Raw genomic sequence first — 25191 nt, 5'->3', positions numbered from 1 at the left:
CAGCCGCACACCGGGTCCGTCAGAGCGTTTTATTGTCTCGCAGCAGCCCGCAGCCGCCGCTCTCCTGCAGCGCCGAAGCACCGGCCCCCCCCCCCCCGCCCCGCCGCTCCCCCGGACCCGGAGCGGGGCCCCGCAGCGGGGGCCCGGCCCGCGGCTCCTCCTGCAGGGTCCGGGGGGCTGAGGGGGGCAGCGAGCGGGAAGGGGGCGAGGGGCGGCGGGCGAGGCGGGGGGCGGCCGGAGCGGGGCGGGGAGGAACAGCCAGGGGAGCCCGGCCCGGGGCCGCGCCTGCCCCGGGAGGGGACCCCGGCTCCCCCCGGCCCCAGCTCCCCGCAGGCGCCGGGGCAAAGCCCCCCAACCCCGGGGGGGGAACCCATCCAGCAGCGAGACCCCATGCACCAGCCCAGCCCGCTGCACCGGAGCCCCCAAATCGCAGCCCTGAGGAGAGGCCCCGCCGCGGCCCCCCTCCGGCCTCCGCAGGGGAAGGGGGTCCCCTCTTGCTTGTCAAGCGCGGGGGCTCATGCTGGCTGCCCCCCAGCCGGCGGGCGCGGGGAGGGGGCTGGCGTGGGGGGCACCCTCCCTTGCAGCTAGCGAACCGCTGGCCCCCCAAAGGTCTGGGCGGGAGGAAAGGCCAGGGGGATTTGTAACAGCCGGGGAAGGGGCGACAGTCTACACGTCCAGAGGGTTCAGAGGAAGGGGTTGAGCCCCCCCGGAGCGGACGGCGGGGCCGGGGGGCCGCTCAGCGGCAGTAAAGGCTGTGGCAAGTTGCTGGGGAGTTCGGGGAAGGTGCTGGCCTGGGGGAAGGCACTGGCAGAGGCAGGGAGGGCGGCGGCGGCAGCGGGGACGCTGCTGAGAGGCAGCGGCAGGGACGCGCTGTAGGTCATGGAGTTGGCGGGGAGGCCGGCGGGCAAGCCGGGCACCGGCGAGCTGGTCCGCATCTGGTTGAGCGTCGGCTTGGGCTGCTCAGCGAGGCTGAAGGGGTTGGTGGGGGACGGTGTGCTCAGACCTAGCAAGGAGAGGATGGGACACGTCAGGGCAGCCCATGCCATCCCCAGCCCTCTTCTTCCTCCCCCAAACACCCCTCTACCCAGCCCAGGGTAGCTCCCGGCCAGCAGCCCGCACCGCGGCACCGGCACCTACCCGAGAGAAAGGGGTTGCGCGTCTTGGAGGCCGGCGTAGGTGCGACCAGGGAGTCCAGGTTGACCAGGGAGGAGGCGGCGGGGCCGAGGAAGGCCTCGGGGGTTTTACAGTCCTTCCGCTCCTTGCCAGATTCGGGCAGGGAGTCGGCCAGGTTGGCGAGGTCGAAGCTCTTTGCCCCGTCCTGCCTGGCGCTGGGGAACAGGTCGCCGAAGGGGTCCAGCTCTGGGGTGTGGGGGGGAGAGGAGGCCGTGTGAGCCAGCTGGGAGACACCGAGGGCGACGGCGTCCCCCCGTTAACGGCACGTCACACCCCAGGTCACAGCTTGATGTGGTGGGGCTGAGGCTGCGGCACGGCGTACCCGAGCTCCCCCCGAGCCACCGCGGGGGGCGGCGGGCTTGGGGACACCGGTACACGCAAGGACCGGAGCTGCCCCCTCGGCTACGGGGCAGCCCAAGCCCATGGCGCGTGCGGTTGCAGTGGGAACAAGCTTTGCTCGTGCCAGCCAGCAGCAACGCACAGCCCAGCCAGCCCCGGAGCTGCCTCCCTGCAGCGGGCAGGGACAGGTCCCTGTCCCCAGCTGCCCAAATCGGCCCCTGCCCACTCCCCCGGCTCTTACCGACGTGGCTGTTGGACTTGGCCGAGGAGGGCGGCTGCGAGGGCTCCTGCTCTGGCGGCTCGGCTGGCTCGGGCGGCTTTGCAAACAGGTCAAAAGCGTCCCCCCCTGGAGCTGGGGGAAGAGGTGAGACTCAAGGAGGGGAGCAAGCAGGGAGGTGAGGGATGGGAGATGGATGGGCAGGAGAGAGGCAGGGGCTGCTGCCTGCAAGGAGACAAGAAGAGGCCGTGCGGTGGCGGGGCGCAGGGCTCAGGCTGGGAACGTGCACTGGCCTGGGGGGGCTAAGATGAGCCAGACCATTGGGGTCACTGCAGGCCAAGGCAGCCCCCACACGGCTCCCAGCCGTCCCCCTGCAGCAGGCAGGTCCCTTTCCCAGCCCCAGCGGGGACAGGCGGAGGGGACAGGTCTCCAGGAATGCTTTAACAACCAGCACTGGCCCCCGGGCCGGATTCTGCTCTCCTCCCCAGGGACCAAAACCCAGCAGCACAGGACCTCTGCGGGGCCAGAGGAAGCACCGAGGAGGAACCGAGAGTGGCGTTGAGCTCTGAAACACCGGCTGCTCCTACAACTGCTTCCCCATCTGCAACACAGCACCTGCAAGCAGCAACCGGCCCGGCCCAGCAGGGCACATAGGGCTGGTTTCGGGGGAGCAAAGAAATGGGGGGGACAACACCGTCACCCCACTGCTGGAGCGGTGCAGCAGCGGCTATCCGCTCCCACGGGAGGGCTCCGTTAACTGTGCCATGTTAATTAAAGCAGCCTCTTCTGTGCAAAGATAAAGCCTAAAAGTTCCTTGAAGTCTTTGGGATGCCGAGGGGCGAGCAGAGGTCCCACTGCGGGGCAGCAGAGCGGGGAGGGGGTGTTTGCGGAGCTGGCTGCGGGAGGAAGGGGGGAGCACCCCGGGATGCCCACTCGCAGGAGGGTGGCGATGGCCAACGCTGCCCACAGTCCCCGGCAAAGCCAAAACGACGATCGAGCCTCTTACCAGCATTAGGAGGTTGCTCGGCCACAGCGGCCCAAGGGTCAGCAGCTGGTGTAGAACCAGAGACCTGGGTGGGGGGGGATGCCGTCACCCAGGGGTCCGCAGGAGGGAAGCCAGAAGACAAGGGCGCCTTCCCCCAAGGGTCAGAGGCTGCAGTGGTGCCGGGGGGGAAATCCCAGGGCCCGGCAGAGGTTTGCTGGGATGAGGCGCTCGCCTGGGAGAGGGGCTCCCCGCCGGCAGCCGGGACCGGCACCCAGGGGTCAGCTGCACCAGTCCAGGCAGAGGCTGCCGGCTCCACTTTGGGTTTCATATCTGAAAGAAGAGGAGAAGCTGTGGAAGAGGGGAATGGTGCAGGGCACAGAGGGATGCTGAGCGGCGGGGATGTGCCCGGGGGACCACGGCTTCCAGCAGCACCGCCCGGGCGTGGAACAGACCAGGCAGCAGAGGGAGGAGAAGCAAGAGGTCCTTGCTGTTGAGCTCCTGGGGACTGGGGAGAGACAGAGGCAAGGGAGAGGTTTCTGCCACTGTCCCCAGCTTTGGCAGCCTGCGAGTTGCCCCCACCTGGCATATCCCACGGGTCGGCTGACGTGTGGCTGGAGGGGGCTGGCGCCGGCCCAAATATATCTGCCAGCTCCAGGATAGAGGACTGCAAACAGAAAGGGAATAAAGAGGTGAGGGAAGCCCAGGGCAGACCTGCAGGATTGCCCCAGAGCCCAAGGCTGGCTGTGTGGCCATCCAGGTCCCCAGTGCTGTACCTGGCTTTTCTTCATCTTATCTTCTTCCTCCTCTTCCTCCCTGCCCTGGGCAGTCTCCTCCATGGCTTTCTGCAGCAGGGAGTTCTCCCCTTGCCAAGCCCTCACCTCCTGTGGGGACAAGGGACGGGGCCCATGAGCTCAGTAACCCCGCAGCCCGCACCTTCTCCAGGAGACAGACCCAGCACAGGAGCTGCCACCGCATCCCCGAAAAATCCCAGCATCCCAGCAGACGGCTCCTCTGGGGCTGAGCCCGCCAGGAGAGCGCTCAGCAGACAGCCCGGAGCAGCGAAAGCAAAGCGGGTGCCGGAGCCAGGCGGTGTTTCGGGCTCCGGCGCCCCAGAGAGAAGCCCAAGTGCAAGGACAGAGGAGCGCCCGGTGCTGCGGGGCACAGGTACCTTCTCGTGCTCCTCTTTGCTCAGTGCGAGCGCTAGCTGCAATTGCCTTTCTTCATCTGTACTGGAAATTGGAAGTGGCTTCTGCCAACAAAGGAAATTGGGTGACATTTCAGCTTGCCCTCAGCTCCTGGGACTGCTCCGAGGTCCCTGTCCTCGCCACCGCCTCTCCTGCGGCCCCTTGCCTGCCTGCACAGCATCTCCGTGCCCATCCAGCCGGCTTTGCCTGCGGACCCCCAGCCTGGTGCCCCTATGCCCTCGAACCAGCTCCCGCCCAGGCTCCCCTGCAGCCGCTGCCCCATCTCCTTCCCCCACCCCATCACCTGCCTCTGCATCTAGGCTGGGACAACCCTAAATGAGGCAGCCAGCATCTCCCCTGGAAGGTTTTTGGGGACTCTGATGCAGTCGGTGGAGGAGAGGGGATGGATTAGGTGTCCCCTCACCCCGGCAGCCTGCTGGAGAGGAGGGTTTGCGCTGCACATCGGCCTCGGTTCGGGAATCCTGCCTGGCCCCGCTATGCTGGGGGAAAAGCGCCTAGACCTGCGGCAGATTCTGGGGAGAAGCTGTCCCCGTACCTCCATGGCAGCCCCGATCACCGCCCCGTGACGCTTGTCCAGCAGCGTGGGACCAGCTGGGGCTGGGAATGGGGACCTTGGTGGGGGTTTGTGTGTGTGCACGCCTGTACGAGTGTGTGCGAGCATGCACACATGTGCACAGCCCAGATGGACTCCAACAGGCAACGCTTTCAAGAGCGTGTTCCTACAGTGCTCATTGCAGCAGCATGTGGAAGCTATAAATACTCCAATTCCAGGACAAAAATAGGGATATACGCTCTGCTCTGGCTCCAAAAGAGCCTCCATCGGGCAGGGAAGACAGGCAGCAGCAAGCGCCGTCTCCAAAGCGTGTCCCCTGCCCCAGCAGGACCGAGCTCGCAGTGCTCGGTGCCAGCCCCTGGGGGATGCCCAGTGGCCTGGGCACACAGCCCCTCGGTCACCGCGTCCCTCTGACTTTCTGTGCCCGGCTGTACCCGCATGGGCTGTGCCAGCCAGTGGCAATCTCAGCCGGTGTGCAAATAAGCCGTCCCCAGTGGAAAAGGGGCTGTGGCCAGCAGATAGGAGAGGGGACAACCCTGGAGGAGGTTTCACGGTTGGGGACAGCAGCTCACTGCTGCCTGCATCCCTGCACGGCTCCTCCTGGTGCTGTTTTCCAGGGCTCTTTCTAGCCCAGTTTGAAAGGACCAGCCAGTGGGAGGGAGCACCCAGCCCCACCGAGCCCCCAGCCCAGTGCTGGCCCCCCACCCACCACGCAAACCGTAGCGCTGGGCAAGGCATCGCCTCCTAAAACCTCCACGGGAAGGCAAGAGAAATGGGGGAGCTTAGACCAGAAGCCCTCAGCGGAAGAGGGCAGCCAGGTTTGGGGGGGGTCGCGATGAATCCACAAGCCCCCCTCAAGTTCACCGTGGGGTCTGGGAGGCCGGACGGGTCTCAGCCTGCTGCTGTCCCTGCCGGTATGGGGACAGGGAGCAGGGACAGCCCGTGCCCACTGGCGATTTTGGATGCTGGGCACAGTGTGAGCAGCCTGGTGCAGTTGCAGGTGCATGCACCGGCCACCCCCCAGATCCTCCCTCCTCTCCTCCCGGGGAAATGCCCCGCCATGCCCGCAGACAAGGCAAGGCGCAGGGAGATGCCCGGCCTCGCGCGCCCCGGGGCGGGCAGAGCCACCCTACCTTCTCTGCCTCCTCCCGACTCATGGCCAGCGCAAGCTGCAGCTGCAGCTCCTCCTCGCCCGTCGTCTGGGGCCTCGCTTGCTCCAGGTCGGAGGCGAACCGTGGGGATGAGGATGATGCTGGGAGATAACAGAGGAAAAGGGGAAGAAGCAGCGTCAGGACTGGGGTATTTTGGGGAGCACATCAGCAGCCTCCCCCAGGCCCCATCCTAACGCCCGCAGCTCCGCAGCGTGGCTTCCCCAGGGGAAAAAGCCCCACTTTAGAGCTCCCTGCCACGAACGAGCCGTGGGTTTAAGGTTCGGGGCACCGCCAGCTGCCACCACTATTAGGGTTCACCACGGGCCCAGCCAAACCTCTGCCTGCGGCACAGGATAGAATCAGGCTTCACCACCACCCCTCCAAAAGGTGCCGGGGAGTGGTGGGCACCAGGCAGGTGCAAACCGAATGCAATGCCTGCCTCTGCCCCACAGCAAGCCCAAGCGAGCCACCAGCCCTGCGAGCGAGCCCCCAGGCCCCCGCCAGCAGCACTCACAGTTAAAGGAGGAGGGCGAGCCCCGTGCCCGGCCGTAGTCTTCACCGTAGGGCGATGCGCGGCGGCCATAGGCGACCTGGTGGCTGCCGCTGCCCATGCCCTCGAGGGCCATGCGCTCCTTGGTCTGCAGCGCGTGCGCCCGCTCCTGCTTCAGCCGCTCCTCGTCCTTCAGCAGTGCCATCACCTGCTTCACCTTCTCTCGGATGTTGATGCCCTGGTCCTTGCCGTCCCGGTCCACGTACTGGAAGTCCTTCAGCGTCTGGATGGTGTAGAGGTTCTCCCGGCATTGGTGGGTCACCTTCTCAGAGCCGGTTTTGATGAGGTAGTCCAGGAGGGTGAGGGCTTTGTAGACATGACGCCAGTTCTTGCCGCTGTCGTTCAGCCGTCGCCAGATCATGCCCATGACCTCGGCGAAGGCCACCGTGTTGAAGGTGAGGTCGGCGATCTCCGACATCAGAGAGCTGGGGGGTCCCCAGGGATCGTTGGAGGTGGCCTCCCGCACCTTGATCTCTGCCTCTGAGTAGTTGTGCACGATGTTCTTCACCTGCCGGCGCAGCGCCGAGGTCGTCATGGCTGTGCGGTGCCGGAGCCCCGCCGGCAGCGGGCAGGAATGGTGGAGAAGGGATGGGCGCTCACGGCCACGGCCTCACCGGTGCCTGCAGCGGGGAATGGGAACACAGAGACCTCAGCACCGGCCCGACCACCGAGACCCATCCCCGGAGCCCTCGGCTGGCACCGGGGACACCTCTCAAGGTGGAAGTGCCCATCGCTGGGGCGTCAGGTGCACCGTGCCGGGCTGCCACTGCTCGCTAACCCAAAGACACGCAGGATGAGGGATGCTCAAGGGGAAAAAAAGAAGAATCTCCTAGCAAGCCGATACCCAGCACTGCGGAGCCGCCAAGAGATTTGGCTTTGGATTCAGCAACATTTGGAGGAGATTTTACCCTGCACTTCTGCTTCTAAAAGTAACCACCTGAAAATGGCAGCTCCCTCCTCCAGATCCCGGCTGCCTCAGCCCCACCGTCCCGGCAGAGCTGGTGTCAGGCCCCCAGCCCTCGCACCAGCCAGGGGCTCCCTGCACCCCCAGATGTGCTACCTGCAGCCGTATGCGGCCCCGCTCGCCCCGGCCATCGCCCCAAGGCTCTCAGTGCCGCCGAGGATGCATCGTGCAAAACCAAACCCCGCCGTGAGTCAGAGCCTGCCATGACTTACCGGCGCTGGCAGCCGCTCGGGTGGGTTTTCCCAGCAAACTTGATAATTTTGCTTCCACGAGAGGCTGCGGGTATGGAAGCGCATGCTGATGCGGGATTGCAAATTCAGGGTGCTACCCTCCAGCACCAGGTCAGTGAGCAGGATGGATAACGCAATCCCCTTCTCCAAAAACCCCCAAGCTGCCTGAGCCTTCTCTGTGCCCAGATCCAGGGCCGGGCCGGCAGGGGCTGGCGCGGCTGGGAGCTGCCCTGGTACCTCCCCGGCAGTCAGCGCCCGTCCTTGGGACGCGCTGCACCCGACGGGGATGCAAAAATCAGGTGGGTCAGGCTGGACCCGTCTTCACGTGAGCCCATCACTGCTCTGTCCCCTCTCTGGGCCAGTCCTAATCCTCACCTTTGCCCTACATGGTGGGAAGACACCATCTGCCCTCATTTTATCAAAGGACTAAGCAAAGCCAGGAGGCAGAGGCTGCCTGGAGCTGCCTTGCCCTCCGCAGGGCCGCACCGCAGGGCTGGGGAGCCAGGCTGCTCCCAGAGCTCCCACTGCGGCTGCAACAAAACTCACTGGCAATTTTTCCCCGTCCGAGATAACGCTTGCAGGCAGAGGAATATCTCCCCTATGCAGCAGCGCCTGCCGACAGCGATTACTGATTTCCATCCCACCACCCACCTCGGGGTGCCGGTACCTCCCTGTGCCGTGTCCAGCCCTCTCCCGGCTCGGGACACTGCTCCGTGCCGACGTGCCCACGAACCACACACGGCGCCCGCCACGCTCCCGTGCAACCTGTGCGACCGGTCCAGCACCTCCTGCTCCTGCGGGCCAGCGGCCGGGCGACCCACGGCTCCGCCGGCAACGTCCCCCGTGAGTCAGAGAGGAGCCTGGCACCGCCACACTCGCGGGCGGCCGAAGTTTCTTTCGAGACGCTTCCCTATATCGATTCCCTTTCACAATGCAACCCGTCGGCGTGGCCTTTGGATCCTGCCGGGAGAGCCCGTGGTGCAGACAGCCGTGCCGTTGCCCGCCTGGCACAGAAACGCCTTCGGGACAAGGGCAGCAACGCAGCAAAGTCCTCCGGGACTTGGCTCCGCGCTCTGCTTTCCACCAACACCCAGGTGGGAGATAAAAAGCCGTGTTTTCCAAAGGTGCCGCCGGCCCAGCAAACGCCGGCAAACGCCAGCCCTCCTCCTCTGGGGCAGGATGGTCCCTCCTGCCTCCAACAGGTCTCCTGGCAGGACAAACCCCAGATCCAGCGTGAGGGGCTCCGGCACCGCGCTCGTCCCGGCCAGAGTCCCGATCCCAGCTGGACTTCGCCCACCACGAGATGGCCTGGGAAGTCCGCATGGGAAGAGATGGGAAGCAGGGGCTGGGGTGAGAGGAGCGCGACCCCGGCTGGAGCACTGCCAGCGGTGTTAAAAGCAGTGGGGTTTATCGGACACAATATCCCCACCCCAGAATATAAAGGCAGTGAAACAGAAGCTGTGCGGGAGATAAGGCGGCAGCACCCGGCGGCTCAGATGGAATTACTGCAGTGACCTTGAGCAGGAGGCTGCCAGGTGGGAGAAGGACGCGGGGATGCGGGGACAGGTCCCCATCGGTCCCCATCGCCCCGGCGCAGGGGACTGCGGAGGCGAAGCGGGGGCGGCGGGGGGCGAGGGGGGACAAGGTGGCGGGGGAGCAGGAGGGGCCGGGGGAAGGAGGCGAGGGCAGGGGGGCCAGAGGAGCGGCGGGGGGAGGCCGGCGGGGGGCTACAGCCCGGCTCCATCCCCGATCAGGTGCAGGGCTGGGAGAAGCAGCGCCCGACATGGAAGCAGCGGCGGGGAAAGGCTCCCGGCAGAGCCCTCGGCCGCGCCGCCGGCTCCCGCAGCCCGGCCCGGGGGCCGCAGCCGGGCCCCGCCGCCCCGAGCCCGGCCCGGGAGGCACGGTGCCACCGAGCTGCCCGCCGGGGCCCGGCACCCCTGGCCCGCGATGCTCCGGCGTCCAGAACCTTCCTCCTCCTCCTCCTCCTCCCCCCCCCCTCTTCCTCCTCCTCCTCCTCCTCCGCCTCCCCCCGCCGCCCGGCTGCCGAGGGGCGCGCAGCCCCGCTTACCTGCGCGGAGCGGAGCGGCGGCCCCGCCGTGCCGGTGCCGGTGCCGGTGCCGGTAGGAGCGGGCTGGAGGCGGCCGCTGCCCGCCCGTTGCGAGTTGCCGGGCTGGCTGGGCAGGTCCCGGCTTAACCCCTTCGGGGCCGCCCGAGCCGCGGGCCCGGCTCCCGCCCGGGCACCGGCAGAGGCGCTCAGCCCCCCGCCGCCCCCCCCCGCCCCCGGTGCGGCGCAGCGCGGTGCGGTACCGGCCGCGGGGGATGCGGCGCCGAGCCCCTGCCCCGCCGCATGCGGGAGGCGGGGATGCTGTAAATGCTCAGTCACTGCCCCTCGCTGGCAGCCAGCCAGGCGCTGCTTGCTGCTGCTTGCTTTGCTTTGCTTTGCTTGAGTATTTCCCCCCCCCCCCCATTATTTTTAGACAGAGATCTCAGCGCCCCCGGGCTCGGACGCGGCTCCGAGGGATGCCGACCCTCCCCATAGCACAGCTCCCTCCCTGGTACCCAAGGCCACGGTTGCAATTTGGGTTCGTTAATTTTTTCCTTTTTTTTTTCCTTTTTTTTTTTTTTTTTTTTTTTTTTTTGCCAGGATCTAAATTTGGCGTGGATTCTTCCCCTGCTCTGAACAGCTCCGGAGCCTGGGTAGGGGAGAGAGGGAGGCATCAGATGACATGACAAAATAAGTCATGTCTCTCGATCGTTTCAATGCCACCCCCTCTCCCCCGGCCTCTGCCTTCCATTTTAATCACTGACAGGCCTTCAAGTATTATGGATATATATAATCTTTTTCATATCACTGACATTTTCCATAATGGAAAGCATCTCCTGTGCGCTGAGCCATTCTGGAGGGGGATCGTGCCTTCCAGCTGATGCTCCCGTCGCGCAAAGCGCGGAGCCGAGATTCGCCTTGCCGCGGGCCCCGGCGCCGAAGGTCCGAAGGCGCTGCCTGGGGTGGCGGGGAGAAGGCGGCGGGGAGGCTGCGTGCCTCCGGGGGCTCTGCAGATCTCATCGGCCTGACTTTCCCAACAGGCTCTGGCCCTGCAAGCCGAATGCACAGCTCGTCCCGCTCCCCTCTGCAGCCTGGGAGAAGACCACTTCCAGCATCCAAACCCTCCTCCAGGTCAACCCGGAGGAGATCCCAGCTCAGGCAACCAAGAGAAGCGGCCCCCATCGCCCATGGTCCCGGCCTTCCTCTGTGCCCAGTGCTCCCGGTTCACCCGTGTGGCTCAGCCGAGGGGGCCAGCTTGCCCCTCTTCAGGCACTGGCTTTTCGCGAGCCAAGTGGACCTCTCCATGGGGACACGGCCCCCCCCCGAGCTGCAGCAGAGCTGGGCACACGCGGGGTTTGCCAGCCCCCAGCCCTGCTGGCAAGGCTTTAAAGCTGATTTCCCCAGCACAAGCTGGCTGCTCCCCCAGACCCCCCCCCTGCCATTGAGAAGCCTCTGGAAATGCGCTGTCACCTTCTGCTTGCAGCATTTTCCTGGAATCCCCCTTCCCGGCCTCTCCAATAGTTACGGTGTCTTCGGGCCCCGGCTCACGTGATGGGTTTGGTATGCAACTCCCAAGGCCAGGAAGGTCGCTCACCTCGGTTATTTAACAAACACGACTCAAATTATTAACACTAATACAAATAATGCCCGCATTTGGGAGAGGGGAAGGAATATTCTCCTTGCCTGGCTGCTAGGACTTGGCATTAGAGGGAGCGGAGCATCCGCGTGTCCTTCAGAGCGCGGGGCTGACCAGCCCCGAGGGTCTCTGCTCTCGTGGCAGAACCCACGTCTCCCAGCAGGCCTGTAAATGTACACGTTTCTGAAGGTGTTCTGTGGAAGCCAGCTCTAATTCCACTGCAGCTCCAGTCATGCAACTTCCACAAATCGATGCAAAAGAAAAAAACCGAGCAGCTGGCTCAGGGGAGCTGCAGCAGCCGGGCAGCAGAGCACCGCGCCTGTTGGCCCAGCACATCCCTTCCTGCACGCTGCTTGTGCCTCGGCCCTTGAGGACCTTCTTGTCCCGGGCTGTAAGAGGCGCCGGCAATATTTATGACAAAAAGAAATGAGGCAATTCACAGCATTTGGGTTTGTTCTCCTTTGCAGAAGTTCTCAGGCCACCCGCCTGCCCTGGGCCACCAGGCTCCTCCCTTGGAGGGAGAGACCGGCGCAGGACACTCTTCCACGGGCCGTGACTAACACGAAACTCCCAGCTACCTCTTTTCCTATTAAAAGTTTTCCTGTGAGCAGAGGAATACACAGAGCCTGGTTTCTACAGGCCAGACTGGAAGCATGGATCTTGTGCATGGGCTTTGCCATCTTTTAAGGTAAAGCTACCAAATCCCTGCTTTTGAGACGATCACGTTGCCTCTATAACGTGCAGACTCCCTCTTGCCTAGAAACAGATGGCTTGAGCTGTTTGAGTTGGGCATATTCACAAGCTGATAATCATCTCCAGGGAGGCAGGAGCTATTGTCAGAGCCTGTGAGACACACCCCAACTTCAGGCCTTTTTCCTTCTAGTTCTCCAAATGTTGCTGAAATTCTCACTACAGGAATGCTGAGCAGAGACATTCCCTTTGTGGGTTCGTGCCCGCTAAGCCAGAAGCAGCTCCCGGTTTCCACAGAAGCCAGAGCGCTTCCCCGCACTCTGCTAAAAGCATCTCAAAACATGAGGGGCCTCACCTGGCCAGCAAAAAAAAATAAGCTGCACTTGGCTGTGGTACTGCTGGGAGGCAAGGGGAAGAATATATCCTCTCCCCAGAGACAGCAGTTAAAATGAAACAGCAAAAGAAAACAATTCTGCAGAAGGAACAGTTATTTTACACTACATGCAGCTCCAAGACGGGCGTCAGCACGGCTGCCAATGTAAAAGAGCACGTGCCCGAGGCACGCACGCCCGGTGCAACCGCGCAGCGACGTGCAGCATTTGTAACAGCAACGCTCGGCGCGGATATGCATCTGCTGCCTAAGAACCCCAAAGGTATCACAAACCTCAATTAATAACCTGCGCTGATGTCATTTCTCTCCAGGGCCAAAGCCTTTCTGGGGAATGCCGCCCAGCTGCTCCGGCAGGAAGGTGGCACTTCACGGACAGACGCCAGGTCTCTCTCGATCCCAGGGCAAGAGAGACCCCGCACCCAGCTCGCTCTGCCTTGGAAACCCGCTCCGTGCGACGCTCAGCCCGGGGACGTCTCCGGGAAAAGCTCCGTTCCAGCTGTGATGCACAAGAAAACCCAGACAGAAAGCGCTGATAAGCCCAGACGCACACGCAGGCTGACAGAGACAGGATGGGTGGCTCCAACGCCAGGCCTAACCACGCTCACGATATTTACGGCATGAATTGCGCTCATTGTAATTCAAGAGTGATTAGTCTTGGAAGGAAGCAAGTAAGAGCTGGCTCCGAGTGGGGCATGGGTACGTTGAGCTGGATGGAGAGAGGCGGCAGGATCAGCACAAGAAATAAACTCGTGTGCGAAACCAGGCAGGGCGGCACACCCCTTGGGATAGCGCCTTTTCGCTGCGACCCTGAACGCCTCAGAGAAGCCTGCCGGCAGCGAGGCCTGGGGGAGACTGGACAAGCAGTCAAGAACATGATCAAAAATAGGATGGATTTTTCTTAGTTACTGCCCCGGTACTTGCGCACTCACTGCTCACTTACCTGCTTAGACAAGCAAGATCGAGAATCGAAGAATACGACATATCTCGTGTTGACTGGCGCTTGTAAATTCTTCTTCCTTTGCAGAAATGCCAGTATTTTCTACTCTTAACGGTTTCTGAGGCTGTGATATTTCTTGCCTCGTCTATTCTTGGCAAGCGATCATCTGTAGCAGTAACAGATGATCTAGCAACAGTCTCGCATCACAGCATGTCAGAAAAGAGGCAGCCCGGTATTTGTAATCAGTGCCTCACTTCACAAAGAAGAATCTCCACTTGATCTGTGTAAATATGGTTCTTTATTTTTTAAAAGTAAGCCTATTTCTAGTTACAAAGGGCTTCACTCTCCCACTTTAGGGCACCTTTTTTCTTCAGTTCCTCAAATAAAGAAACCATTTTGCTCACCATTGAATCCAGCAGCCCATAAACCTGCAGCAGAAACGAACAGAAGATAGTTGCAGTGAAAACACGCGAAGGCATCCTGATGATGAGACTGACACGGAGAGAGATGGTTTCTCACGCACATTAACGTACGGGCACGCACACAACCCCATAAAAGTGGCTGCCTGCTAACAGCACTTAGCTCTAGTAATAACTTTTCTGGCTATGAAGTGTGTTTAACATTATCCGAGATACAATTAATTCTGCTGGTCCCTCAAGAGTCCGCAAGCGTGCTAAAGAGAGCCCAGATAGAAATCCCGCATGTGGCTATGCGATGGCTGGATTTATATTAACAGATTCCAGGCTGGAATAAAGGACGCCTTACCTTGTATTTCACACTTACCTTGCTACAGAATTACAGACATATGTCTGTCAGTTTTCTAAGTGTAACAAAACGATTACCTCTCCACTTAAGCTTCAATGTCAGCTTACGCACAAAGAACAAAACCAAGAAACGAAGATATAAGCTCTGGTCAGACTCACTTCAATATAAAGTTTTTCTTGGTATATCCCAAACAAAATAGGGTCCACCTGCTCCTGAGGAGGTTCTACTCTATCTGCAGCTACAGCTTCCACGGGCTGGGCTCCCTCTTTCCCCTCCTGCAATGAAGTGTAAGATTTCAGCTTTTTCTCATCTTTTACTTCTAACTTTCTGCTGCTTGGACGTTCCTGTCCAGGGACAGACAAAAAAAAAAAAAAGTGACATAGGTCAGAACACCTTGCGGATTGTTGCACCTCCCAGCAGCAGCACCTCTTTCACTGGGCTGGGAATCGGCTCGAACTCAGGATACACAACCTCAGACTGGATCGCACTGTCCCCAGCACTTGGGTTTCAACAGGCATCCCACCACATACCTCTTTCTCTTTCCCTGCTGTCTTTGCTGTTCTTTTTTTGCCTTCTTTATCCTTACCACCAAATGACTTTCTCTCTTCTTTCCTACTAGTTATTCTGTCTTCCTTTTCTCCTTTTATAGGTTGCTTTACTTCCACTACAAAACAAAGAATTACCCAAAAGCAACATTTTTACATCCAGAAAGACAAGCCCACTGTGCTCACGCAGTGGAAGCACATTACTTTTGCAACATATGTTCCTCTTTTTATTAATCGGAGCTGTCCTGCACTGCAAAACAATACCTTGAGAGTACTTTGTTTAAATACGGAATGAACAAGTCTCAGACACGTATCGGACCAAGCCTGTAAAAGAGCTAAGAGCGAGATAGGGTTTTCTGGGCTAGTCTCCGTGAAAACCATGGCTACATCTAGCTAAATTAAAAGGCTTATTTGTGTAGTGTTTTTTTAATGACACCAAACCACAGATCACAATTAGTATCACACAATCTGCCATTTTTTCTGATGCATTTTGTTATAAAAGCTTTGAGGGGAAACCACTGAAGTTGCCAGTTCAGTTGAAATTCAGCATGTTTTCTGGATTTCCAACAGTCCACAGAACCCAGCTGCTGTGCTAAAACTACCATTTACCTGTTTCCTCTGGAACAACATCTACACAGGTGTCCTTCTCGGGCAAGCCAAGCTGGGATCTCAGCTTCAGAGAGTGACTCGCCAGACCATCAACTGTTTCACGCCACAGCTGGAGACTGAGGAAAGTATCAGAATCAGAACGGAAACAAGTACAGCAATGGCCATTTTGTTTTATCCTGTGCCCAGGCGTGAAGGCACGTTACAGCTGAGAGCTCCTCTGTCCAACTAAAGCAATAAAATAGCACCCGCCACCTAAAAGCCTGTGCAGAGGGAAGCTAAATTACTTTCCTCATGTTTGAGCCCTCTGAGGTCTCAATGGTTTGCAAATGAATGAGCTCATACGGACCCATAAATATTACTGCGAAACTAGATCTGCTCTTCGACACGACACGTTGGTACATCAGCATCGACCTGCTCGCTGTGTTTACCAAGAGGAACCTGCACCCTTGTAATTTAGCAGCAAGTAGAAGCTGTTGATGTGTTTACAGTCTGAAAGCCTGAGCAAAGAACAGACAGACTGTATGAGGGAGAACGCAGTTATCTGAGTAAAAGGGTACAGAGAATTACCCGAAGGTTTCATAAACACAGACTAGAATAATTTTGCCAGAAATAATCTTGCATACTCCCCAAAATCACATTAACTTAATATTCTAAGCTTATCTCCAGAAAAAAAATGGCATTTGGGTCCTAGACGGTTGCTGCAATTAATCCATAAAAAAACAGAGTGTAAAGACGACTTCTAGACCTCATATAATTATCTGCACTCTGAATCACAACACTTGCAACAGAGCTTGCTAAGGCTGTCGATCACATGATGCATTTACAAGCTTTATCTTGCAAAGGTAACGCACCAGGTTTGATACAAAAGGTCTGATTGAGTTGGCCTCTGTTCAACACACAGCTCCAGCGCTGCCTTATTGAGCTGGGTCAGTGCTGCTTCTCGCTGCTCCTCCTCGGGGATTGACTTTATAGCCTGACGCGAGAGAAAACACGGGGTCAATGGAGTGCTTCTTCTCAGTCTTCATTCCCGGTCCGTGGACCCTGAGCTCACCACAGCTCTGTTCCTGGACACCAGTCTGAAACCAGGTTGCACTGGGCACTTATGCGCCTAGGTGTGGCCTCCTATACAGCTGGGATCTGGCCAAGGTGCACACGCAACCCAAGATCTGGGGAGCAATCCCAGTTCCCCCAGTCAGATTGCCAGTAAGCCCCTTTGCAATGTCACAGGTGTGTGGGAGAACAGGGATTCTAGCGAGCTAGAAGGCCCCAAAATAAAGATTAGTTATAAAAGCAGCAGAGAGGTTTCCAAGAGACCACTACAGAAAAACTGCGCTGACAGAATCCAAACCACTCTTGCTCTAATCTAGGGAGGTCTGGGCTTTATCCACAGCCTGTCATGAGTGCCCCCTTAGTGCTCTGATGAAGAGGAAGGACTTTCCAAGGAGAGGAGCCCTTGGGGAAGCCACAGCAGGCTGCAGGATTAGCCTGCCCCCCGCATTCAGTCCTGGGATGACAGAAAGCTAATGGGGAAAGAGCTTAAAATATCTATTACATTGCGTGGTTCTCTTTTCTTCTTCACACAGCAGCCCTCGAAGTCTCTCTTGGGAATCTCTTTACAAGAGCACGGAGGGTGTGGTCAGCAGAGCTAAAGCGCTTTTCTGCGACACACGTCGTAAATCATCTCTAACTCAGAGCACGTTGGAAGCAGCCCTTTGGGCGGGCTCACACGGGGGAGGCCAGGCTATTTGTAGGGAAATGAAAACACCATCGGCTTGTCACAGCTCTAGCAGGAACAGGGGTGACCACCTGCTTAAAGTCCTCGAAGGAAAGGTTCCATCCCGAGGGGCCTGGTTCTTCCTCCTCCACGTTCGTCATTTGACTCGGAGCCTCCTCCAGCGTGTTCTTCCAGCCTGGGACCTCTGCGGTGCCGCTCTGAGCGGCGAGAGCCTCCGAGGTGCTCTCCTGGTACTGCGTGTCCTCCGCAGCGCTCTTCTGGCCCAAGGGCGCTTTCTCCTCAAAGGCTGAAGGAACAGTCATGTGCTGTCTCCATAGTTCATGCAGCTGCTTTACCACTCGATGCTGATAATGCAACTGCGATAATGGGGAGAAGGTAAATAGTGAAAGGAGCTATGCCTTTTCTCTACGGGCCTAATTGTTAAAGCCATCCCGGCAGACTGTGCCAGCCTCCAGCAACCCAGGGATGCACCAGCCCCAGGGATGCACCAGCCCCCCCAGCCCCCCCTGCTATTTCAGTTGCGTAGCCCATCAAATAGCAAACGTCACCTCGGGATTCTGCCGGTGGAACAACTCTTCCTCTGTGACACAGGCACCCACAGGAGACGGGGTGCGCTCTGGGGTGCGAATTCGGGCAAGAAGTTCCTTCAGACTTTCTTCTACTATAGTAGCACCTTCTCGAGCAGCCAGGTCGCTCTGAGGCACCACAACAAGAACAACACGTGTGAGTCCCCGTTCTATAGACGGACACACAAACAAATTCGCACCCACGCTAGTAACCACAGGTTTACGTTATATAGGGTTACAAGGACAAGAATAACTGCAAACCCCACCAAGCAGAGCAATACTTACAACAGCTTTTCAAATAAACCCCACAAATCCTCCCCCAAACTATACTTTTCAAAGCATAGTGTAATTTTCCATTTATACCTTAACTGATATCGTACTGTACGACACATAACCCCATCCCCACTAAGTAACTAATGAAATTCATCACCAATAGAAAATTCATTCTTTAAAGGACCGGTGCAAACAGTTTAGGAGACACAATCACGTCTTTATTAACACCACTACGACAGACTGCAGAGTTCTTCCATTTTACTTAGCAAACCTGCTCAAGTACGTACAGATGTTCTGTAAATAAATAATCACCTCGCTCTCAGCCCTAATTGCATAGCAATAAAAATACCATGTCATCCACTCCCACCCTTATCCTCTATTTGCATATTAAGTTCAAAGCTCAGTTACCCAGTTACATGCTTGGTTACCTCCAGTTTCTCTCTGAGGTCAGCCAATTTATCCTCGTAGACAGCAATTCCCCAAAGGGTCACCTGCAGCAGAGCTCCTGCTAATAACAGAGGATGTGTCCTAAATTCCCAGGACTCGCTGAAAATGCCTGCTCTCTCTGACTTGAAAAGAAAGAAAAACTTCCTAGTTTCTCCAGGCAAAATTACACCTGAAATAAGAGAGAAAAATGCATTGGTCTGCAAGAAACCACCTGGTTAACTTGACCCTTTTCCAACCCCACCCTGAGTGTCCTTATCTCTGTACGAGACTCTTTCCCCATAGCTCAGCTGGTTATCACACTTCATCCAGCTATTTTTCTCCTTCCAGATTTACTCCCAGTCACCATGTTACCGAACTGGTGTTATTTCCATTGCACGCTCCTTTTTCAGCAAGCTCAGCGCTCTCTCTGGCAGATTATGCCCAGTTTGCCACCAGAAAATGATTCACTTCTCAATATTCCACCCATTTACATTCAGAATAGGAGCAACCTCCTTTCCTTTAAGTCCCACGAAAGGGATCTGCCTCGCACACCTCTTTTGTTGTGAGTCAGCTCTGACGCCCAGGATGGCTTCCCAAAGAGAATCACCCAACAGGCTTGCTCTGCCATTAGTCAGACTCAGCATCTCAGATAACTCGTGAATACGTGCTCTCTGGTCTAGGTACAAAGGTCTCGGAGATCAGCAGCTCTCATACCTGGTCTGGTATCAAAGTAAAAACACGGCGTCCTCTTCCCCTGGGTTTCTCTGGAGGGAATCTGCTGGGGAAGCCTCATCCAGTCATACCAGATGGCAGCTGTGCCATCATTGCTCACCCTCAGGGAGCTTTCAGCTTTCTCACCAGCCAAGGTCTCAAAGGTGAGCCGGGCAGCAATGCCAACTTCATTCTACAAGGAAGAGGAAAAAGACATAGATAACTTCTACTCTATCTGGCAGGATTTATCTTGCCTGAAGTCACACCACAAATAAGGCGTTGAGCCTTGGTAGGAGAAGTTGTAAGACAGGCCCGATGAAGTGGCCATTATACAGAGAGAGCCTGGGAATCTGAGCTTCACACCGCAGAGAGAGCAACCCCTTCTGTTTCTAGATCTCTCCGGAGCAAACGTAGGGATGCTCTATTATGCTCAGAATAAATCCCTCATTCTCTGGCCTGGGAGTGACACTCATTGTACAGCTGTGACTTGGGAACTCAAGCAGGCTTAGTTTGACTAAACAATAAAAAGCACACAATTACCCTGCAAGAAGTGATGCAGTTGATCCAGCGAGCAGGCTGGCCACAGAAATCTAAAGACGGACCCAGTACTGCTTCCGAAAGCACATCGGGGTCATCCTGTAAGGAGTCACTGCTAAAGAAAAGAAGAGCCAGCGTTTTCATGGAGTGAAATTCACTTTCAGAGAGGGGAGAACCAAGGGTGATTTACAAGACCCTATAAGAAATCATCCCAACTAACGCTTTTCCACAGAGCCATCTCTTTAGGGACAGAGCCCTGCAGATGTGGCAAACTCCAGCTAGCGACTTGTCACCATCAAGGAGGACAGGACAGCCAGAACATTAAAGAATGATACCTGCCTAAGGAAGGCTGCGGGTGCATGACTAAGTAAGGAGAAGAGGCCCTCAGGCTGTGCCTGTTACAGATGGACAGGATGGGGAAAAAAAGCAAATTGATGATGGAAGGTTGGAAAAAAGACAAAAGACAGCCAGATGGAGGTAATTCAGAGCAGAATCCCCACCCTGCCTAATGTAAGCTCTGGAGTCACCCAGAGGGAAGACTGGAGGAAGGGCCTCAAAAAAACCCCCACTTTTCTCCAATTTTCGCTCCTTAGGCACGAGGCCCCAAGGCACTAGGGAACCACTCGATTCCTAGATCTGGTGACTTTAATATTAGAATATGCTTTTTATTGTGCCCCAGTGGAGACTCCTCCATGTTCTGGATACGGACAGTTAAGGATATCCTTACAGACTGATGGTACATACCCAAAATTCTTTATTTCTGCCATGAAGTAAAACTTACAGGGTTTCAGACTCTTCAGAAGTGGTGGAACGTGGAAAAGGCTCTGTTGAGACAGATGTGAAAGGCTGCCCTTTACCAATCACCTCCAGTCCATCCAGATCCTGGACATACAGAAAAATGACCAACTCACGATTTCTCTTTTTATATAGAAAGGAAGTTAAAATACCAGACAAACGTACCAACTGAGTCAAATAAAGTGAAGCTGAGGTATCTTGCTCCTACGATGGTTTTTAGAGGTATCCAATGAATGTGTAAGAGACACAGGAAGGAACCAACTCTGGGTCTCCCTAGAATCCTAGCTGACTGCATTCCCCACTACAAATGATGCATGGATGGGAAAAGTCTCCTTCACACACATTTTTCATCCCCAGAGCCAGGTTTCAGAAAGAAAAAGGTGAGGTTTGTTCCGTTTTTAAGAGGAAGGGCTACCTGCCTTCAGGAAATAATTTCAGACGCATGTCTTCCACACGGGTAAAGGTGTCTTCCCTCTGCCCTGAGGCACTAAATCAAAGTCCTGCACCAGTATTTGGCAGGTTTTTTTATTGCCTAGGTCTTGGCAGCTACATGCTGCTGGTTCGGGGTCCTATTCTGAGGCTCTTAGACCACTCCATGCAACACTTATGAAGGAGTTGTCTGGCCTCCCTGCATGTGGCCCTTTGGAAACACAGGGACTTCCAAGATAAGTACTGTGGGGCTAAGTTTCAGATTCCTAATGCTTTTTCAGATCCAGTTCTTGGCAATTTTATGTTACTCTGCAGCATCTGACAAAAGACGAGATGCAAAGAATGTCCTCGCTCCTCCAGTCTTACCGGCTTATAAAAATCTAGCTCCTCTAGGACAGATTTCAGTTCCTGTCGTCGATGTTTCAGGAAAAGACTCTTATCCCAGGTCAGACGGAAAGGGATCCTCTTTGGAGGCTTCAGACCTGTGGAAATACCCATACAAGAGCTCACTGCCTACATACCCACATGCCTATTAATTTCACCCTCTGCCAAACTTTGGTCTCACGGTGTTTTAAAGAAGAGGACCAAGAGATGACTGGGAAGTAGCTTGTGCTGCAGCTGTCGGAAGGGACAACTACAACGGGAGCCTCCGTACTCGCAGGAATCGCTGTTTCTTTCTGCTGCTCCCTCCACACTTATACCCCATTTCTGTGGAATCATCTCTCTGTGACGTTCCCTTACCCATTTCCACCCGGACAGCGTGGGGTTTCCCCACATGAGTGACCGGCTCTGGGTAGCCACATTCTCGCTGAGTCAGTGTCATCGTCAGGCCGGTGAGTTCATCTCCAATACGCTCGGGCTGGCTCCAGAACTCGCTTCCTCTTCGGTAGCCCTAGGGCGGAAAACAAGGCTCCCACTGATGCTTTCAGACTGTATGGCTGCTTGCTATTTTCACAGGGACTAGAAGCTAAAAAGAAGGGGTCTAACTCTGCTTATACAGATACTTTAAAAGTCTATAAATTATCACTTTTTGTAGAGCAAGCCAAAATTTCTATCAGGCTGATGTCAAGGAAAAAAGAAGAACTTTCTTCTATCTAGTGCTACATGAAGGTTGAATGATATTAAAATAATGTCTCACACAAATGCAAATTCTTTGATAGTCCTATAAATGTAAAAAAAATAATTTTAACATAGGACACTCCCATAATCCTCCTGACTTACCCATACCCCTTTCTCCATGGCAATCACTAAAATTCGAGCCTGAAGCCACCAGATCTTTCTGTCCCTGGAACAGCAATTGTGGCACGTCCCCATGCCACTTCCCAGTGCATGACAGTCTTTGGTGATCATCAAGAAATGGCATTTGCCCATGTCCAGCAGCTCGTTAGCAAGGAGCCAAAGCACACCACCGCTTTCCTTGGCTAGCACGGTTCATGTTTGTATTTTTAAAGTCACTGAAAGCTCTGCTTGCACACTAGGCTGAAGGACTTAGAGCAGCTTTGATAAATATCTAATGACAGGTCCTCAGAGATGTTACTCGTAACACCAGTGTCTTAGCTCTTTCACACAAGCAGAGGAAGCGGGGCTCTCACCTTTCCAGGGAGCAGGGCAGGGAGACTCCGGTCAATGAGGTCACGTTCTTCCTGGATTTGCCTGTAATCCTCCGAGATGCTCATCAGCAATTCATTCTCTGGCCTCTGAAGAATTTCTATAAAGCAGGAACGTCAAACGATTCGTGCTGCACTCCTGGGCACACCCAGTACCTACTGTTCACATGTAACCCCCGTACGCTGTCCCCCACCAAATCCACTGTCCTTCCCCCAGCCAGACCCGCCAGCTCGCCTCCCCACAGCACCCACGGCCGCTGGCACGAGTGGCGTGGGGAGCTCTGAGAACACGCAACGGCACCGGGACTAACCGCGGTTGGCTATGACCATTAGTTTGTTGTGGTGCCGTCAAACTCCTCCCCCCGCACACAGAATTTCGCAGAACGAGGCCTCAGCTTTTCTCACCTCCTAGATATTTCTCCTGCTTTTTCCTGATTGCCATGTTACGGTGCCAGTTTTGGAGAGCTTTGTGCTCTGCTACTGGGGTCTGATGAACATTTTTCTTCTCTCCTTCACGTTCCCCGTTTAAAGCTGCCGCAGTAACATCTTGTCGAGAAAAAGCTGTGATCTGAAGAGAAAGGAAACGTTAAATTAACCTCTCCACGCATGTACTGCCACTACAACGAGAATGGGAGAGAAGAATTCTTCAGATTGACAGTACTTTTACCTGATCACTCTGAGAGGAACAAAAATAGGGCATTACGAACATGCTCGGAAACAATGAAAGGATTTATCTGAGTAATTAGACTTGAGCAACAGCATTGCTGCAACACCAGCTCTTCCCTTGCGAGCCTGATGCCATCAGCAGAAGCACATGTGGAAGAGGAAGCCTCTGTAATTCTTCCCTCCATAACCTCGTCCTGCACACAGGACTTCAAAACCTGCTGGTGCAGTTTCTCTGAAGGCAAGCCCTCCCCGCAGAGTAAGACGAGGCTGGGAAAGCCACACCTCAGGCCTGACCTGTTCCTGATAGGTGCCAAAAAGCATCCTGATAGGTGCCAAAAGGCACTGCACTCCGCCTCTAGAAAAGTGCTGTACAGCAGCATTTTCCTAACTTTACAAACCAACCTGAGTGTTTCCTCTGGCCAAGGCTTCCATCTTGAACTCCTGGAGACTTCCCAAAATGTGATGGGGGAGAATTTCTTCACAGCCATCAAACAGTCCTGGTCCTACAACACAAAACACGCCCCCAAACAATCCCAGAATCAGGTCAGTAAAGCCAGGCTTGGCAAAACCAAAAGTCAAAGATGTGAAGTTTGATCCTACCAGAAAAACTCAGTGGTTCCCTGGGTGCCTTTGGGAACGCAGGATACGCTACAAGGAAACGTGCCGCCTTCTTTGTCTCTTTGGGTTGATATTTTCGAACGAGGTATTTCCTCCTAACTGGAATTCTCCCAGCATCGTGGGGAAGGCGTGGAGCGTGGAGCTTCAGAAAATAAACAGTCACAATGCAATTAGGTACATACTGACTCACCTTCATTCCTTCTGAGCCTTCTAGGAAACACAGAGAAGTCATATCAGTACAGGCTATTCCTCCCCTAAAAGGCATGTTACACGGCTGCGGAGATACCAGCTCAGTTACTGTTTTACTCCTCTGGACTCTGCTTCATAACTGGGGCAGGGAAAAGAGTTTTAAATCACTTTTCCAATAGTTTTCTGCTGTGTCAAATGCTTCCACTCACACAGTTTGACCCGAGTTTTGGAAGGGACACCGTGATAGCTACTAACCAACTCACATGTCTTATTAGACCAGAAGGTTGGAAATATAATTTTGAAGAGGCGGATGACTTATCCTTCCATTTGAAAAGACTGAGTAAGGATCGATAATCCTTTACTTTTGGCAATTGAGCCTGATGATCTGACAAGTCATAAAAAGCAGTGCAGACAGATGGAATGAGAACTGAACTCCAAGAGCGGGTTTTGGTTTAAGTAAATGGACAGCACCCGCTGTCAAACACACAAAATGACTGTCAGTGAAGGCAGCTGTTTCTATCAGTAAAAATACATACTTTCTCCAGGTCCTCCACCTTAATCGCAAGCGCCTGGACGTCATCTCCTTGCAGAACACACGAAATGGGCTCAGGCTCTTCTGCAATCGTTGACGAGGACAGTTCGTGTGCCTTTTCCTTCTTGTCTGAAAAACAGATGAAGAGACCTCCTCTTCAGTCTCCCAAGGAAACCTCGTCTTTCTCTTTCACACCGGTTATTCCTTTCCAGCTGAACTATGTTTTGGGTTGGTTTTTTTTTTTTAGGTTGCACAGAACAATTAAATTCAGCATCTCTTATCCTTGGGAAATCAAACTCTGAGAAGCTCCAAGGACCAAAGCAGGTCGCTCGGATTCAGCTGCCTCACGCTTTATTCTAGATGAGAGACGACGTGAGATAAACACAGCCTGTGCTTCCCGCAGGTACAGCCAATTCCCGGGAAGTTTCCCGCCCCAGCTGCAAGCGCCAGCACGCCGCTTCCCCCCACGGCTGCACTACGGTCACCAGGCACAACTCGGAGAAGCAAGCCACGGATTGCCAGAAGCTTCTAAATAGCCAAATAGCTCTGAAATAGCAGAGCCCCCGCAGAGGCAGCGCAGAAGCAGCCCCGCGGGGATTTGCTTCTTTATCCTTAACCAGCAACTCCCCACAGCTGGGACCGGCTCCTTGACACGCCTGATGCCTCTCGGGGTAAAAAAAAATATTATACTACTAATAAAAGGGGGGTGACTGCGCGGGGCAGGGGCTGTTTGGGGGGGCTTCCACGCACGGCCTGGGGGTCCCCGCCGCTCCCGGGCCGTGCGAGCCAGGCCCAGGCCGCGCCGAGGGCAGAAGCAGCCCCGGGGCCGGGCGCCAGCCGCCCGCCGGTCCGTACCCGGGGGGGTGGCGGGCCGCGGCTCCCTCCGGGCCGGGCCGTGCCCCGAGCCCCGCCGCCGCATCCCGCCGGCCCGCTCCGCGCCCGGGCGCCATGGCAACGCCGCCGGCGCACCACCGAGAAACCACCCGTAACGCCTAGAGTGGCGCCTCCCGCCGCGACTCTATGGTCCCACTTCCGGGAGGCGGGGCGGCCATTTCGGACCTCTGCGCATGCGCAGTACGGCAGCGGCCTACCGCGGCCTGCGGCGCCGAGCCCCGGGGCCTGC

General features: G+C 56.4%; 2 protein-coding genes and 1 long non-coding RNA gene across 14 annotated transcripts; 1 reads left to right on the top strand and 2 right to left on the bottom strand.

The window, feature by feature from the left end:
- Nucleotides 1-15: 15 nt before the first annotated feature.
- On the bottom strand, nt 16-12540 carry EPN3 (epsin 3). Of its 10 annotated transcripts, none has more exons than XM_087750398.1 (10): nt 12402-12540; nt 6138-6793; nt 5606-5724; nt 3883-3963; nt 3488-3595; nt 3294-3378; nt 2736-3044; nt 1754-1864; nt 1138-1359; nt 16-1003 (listed from the first exon to the last, which is right to left on the bottom strand). In XM_087750398.1, the coding sequence occupies exons 2-10, from the start codon at nt 6706-6708 to the stop codon at nt 684-686; spliced, it is 1926 nt and encodes a 641-aa protein (XP_087606524.1). In that variant the 5' UTR covers nt 6709-6793; nt 12402-12540; the 3' UTR covers nt 16-683. The 10 variants fall into 10 exon arrangements, with proteins under 10 accessions (XP_087606524.1, XP_087606527.1, XP_087606523.1 ...); XM_087750401.1 differs by lacking the exon at nt 12402-12540 and adding an exon at nt 10882-11523; XM_087750397.1 differs by lacking the exon at nt 12402-12540 and adding an exon at nt 9436-9737.
- On the top strand, nt 8815-12573 carry LOC148056405 (uncharacterized). The gene is made up of 3 exons (XR_015703122.1): nt 8815-8902; nt 11515-11735; nt 12440-12573. It is a non-coding gene; the product is annotated as an uncharacterized LOC148056405 (long non-coding RNA).
- Nucleotides 12574-13344: 771 nt separating this feature from the next.
- On the bottom strand, nt 13345-25185 carry MYCBPAP (MYCBP associated protein). Of its 3 annotated transcripts, none has more exons than XM_087750391.1 (19): nt 24819-25185; nt 24073-24197; nt 23330-23489; nt 23132-23232; nt 22469-22631; nt 22049-22164; nt 21198-21348; nt 20823-20938; nt 20014-20114; nt 19236-19347; nt 18699-18888; nt 17987-18174; nt 17268-17414; nt 16791-17075; nt 15836-15957; nt 14985-15100; nt 14361-14494; nt 13989-14174; nt 13345-13493 (listed from the first exon to the last, which is right to left on the bottom strand). In XM_087750391.1, exons 1-19 carry the CDS (start codon nt 24985-24987, stop codon nt 13389-13391), a joined length of 2787 nt encoding a protein of 928 aa, XP_087606517.1. In that variant the 5' UTR covers nt 24988-25185; the 3' UTR covers nt 13345-13388. The 3 variants fall into 3 exon arrangements, with proteins under 3 accessions (XP_087606517.1, XP_087606519.1, XP_087606520.1); XM_087750393.1 differs by having other exon boundaries at nt 24924-25179; XM_087750394.1 differs by lacking the exons at nt 24073-24197; nt 24819-25185 and having other exon boundaries at nt 23128-23232; nt 23330-23467.
- Nucleotides 25186-25191: the final 6 nt, after the last annotated feature.

This window comes from Nipponia nippon, unplaced genomic scaffold, assembly GCF_047370975.1.
Source record: "Nipponia nippon isolate SJK-2023a ecotype South Korea unplaced genomic scaffold, ASM4737097v1 scaffold_14, whole genome shotgun sequence".
In the NCBI taxonomy this organism is placed as follows: domain Eukaryota; kingdom Metazoa; phylum Chordata; class Aves; order Pelecaniformes; family Threskiornithidae; genus Nipponia; species Nipponia nippon.
This window is presented reverse-complemented; position numbering and strand designations above follow the sequence as displayed.

Excerpts from the sequence above, each read along its gene's own strand:
- EPN3 (XM_087750398.1), bottom strand. The coding sequence starts at position 6,708 with ATGACGACCTCGGCGCTGCGCCGGCAGGTGAAGAACATCGTGCACAAC. Across the intron at positions 3,379-3,487 it reads ATAAGATGAAGAAAAGCCAG|TCCTCTATCCTGGAGCTGGC; the intron begins GTACAGCACTGG and ends TTCTGTTTGCAG. Across the intron at positions 1,865-2,735 it reads CGAGCAACCTCCTAATGCTG|CTCCAGGGGGGGACGCTTTT; the intron begins GTAAGAGGCTCG and ends CTCTTCCCCCAG.
- MYCBPAP (XM_087750391.1), bottom strand. The coding sequence starts at position 24,987 with ATGCGGCGGCGGGGCTCGGGGCACGGCCCGGCCCGGAGGGAGCCGCGG. Across the intron at positions 23,490-24,072 it reads AGGTGGAGGACCTGGAGAAA|CTCCACGCTCCACGCCTTCC; the intron begins GTATGTATTTTT and ends TATTTTCTGAAG. Across the intron at positions 15,101-15,835 it reads GACCTTTTGTATCAAACCTG|TCTCCAGCTGTGGCGTGAAA; the intron begins GTGCGTTACCTT and ends TACTTTCCTCAG.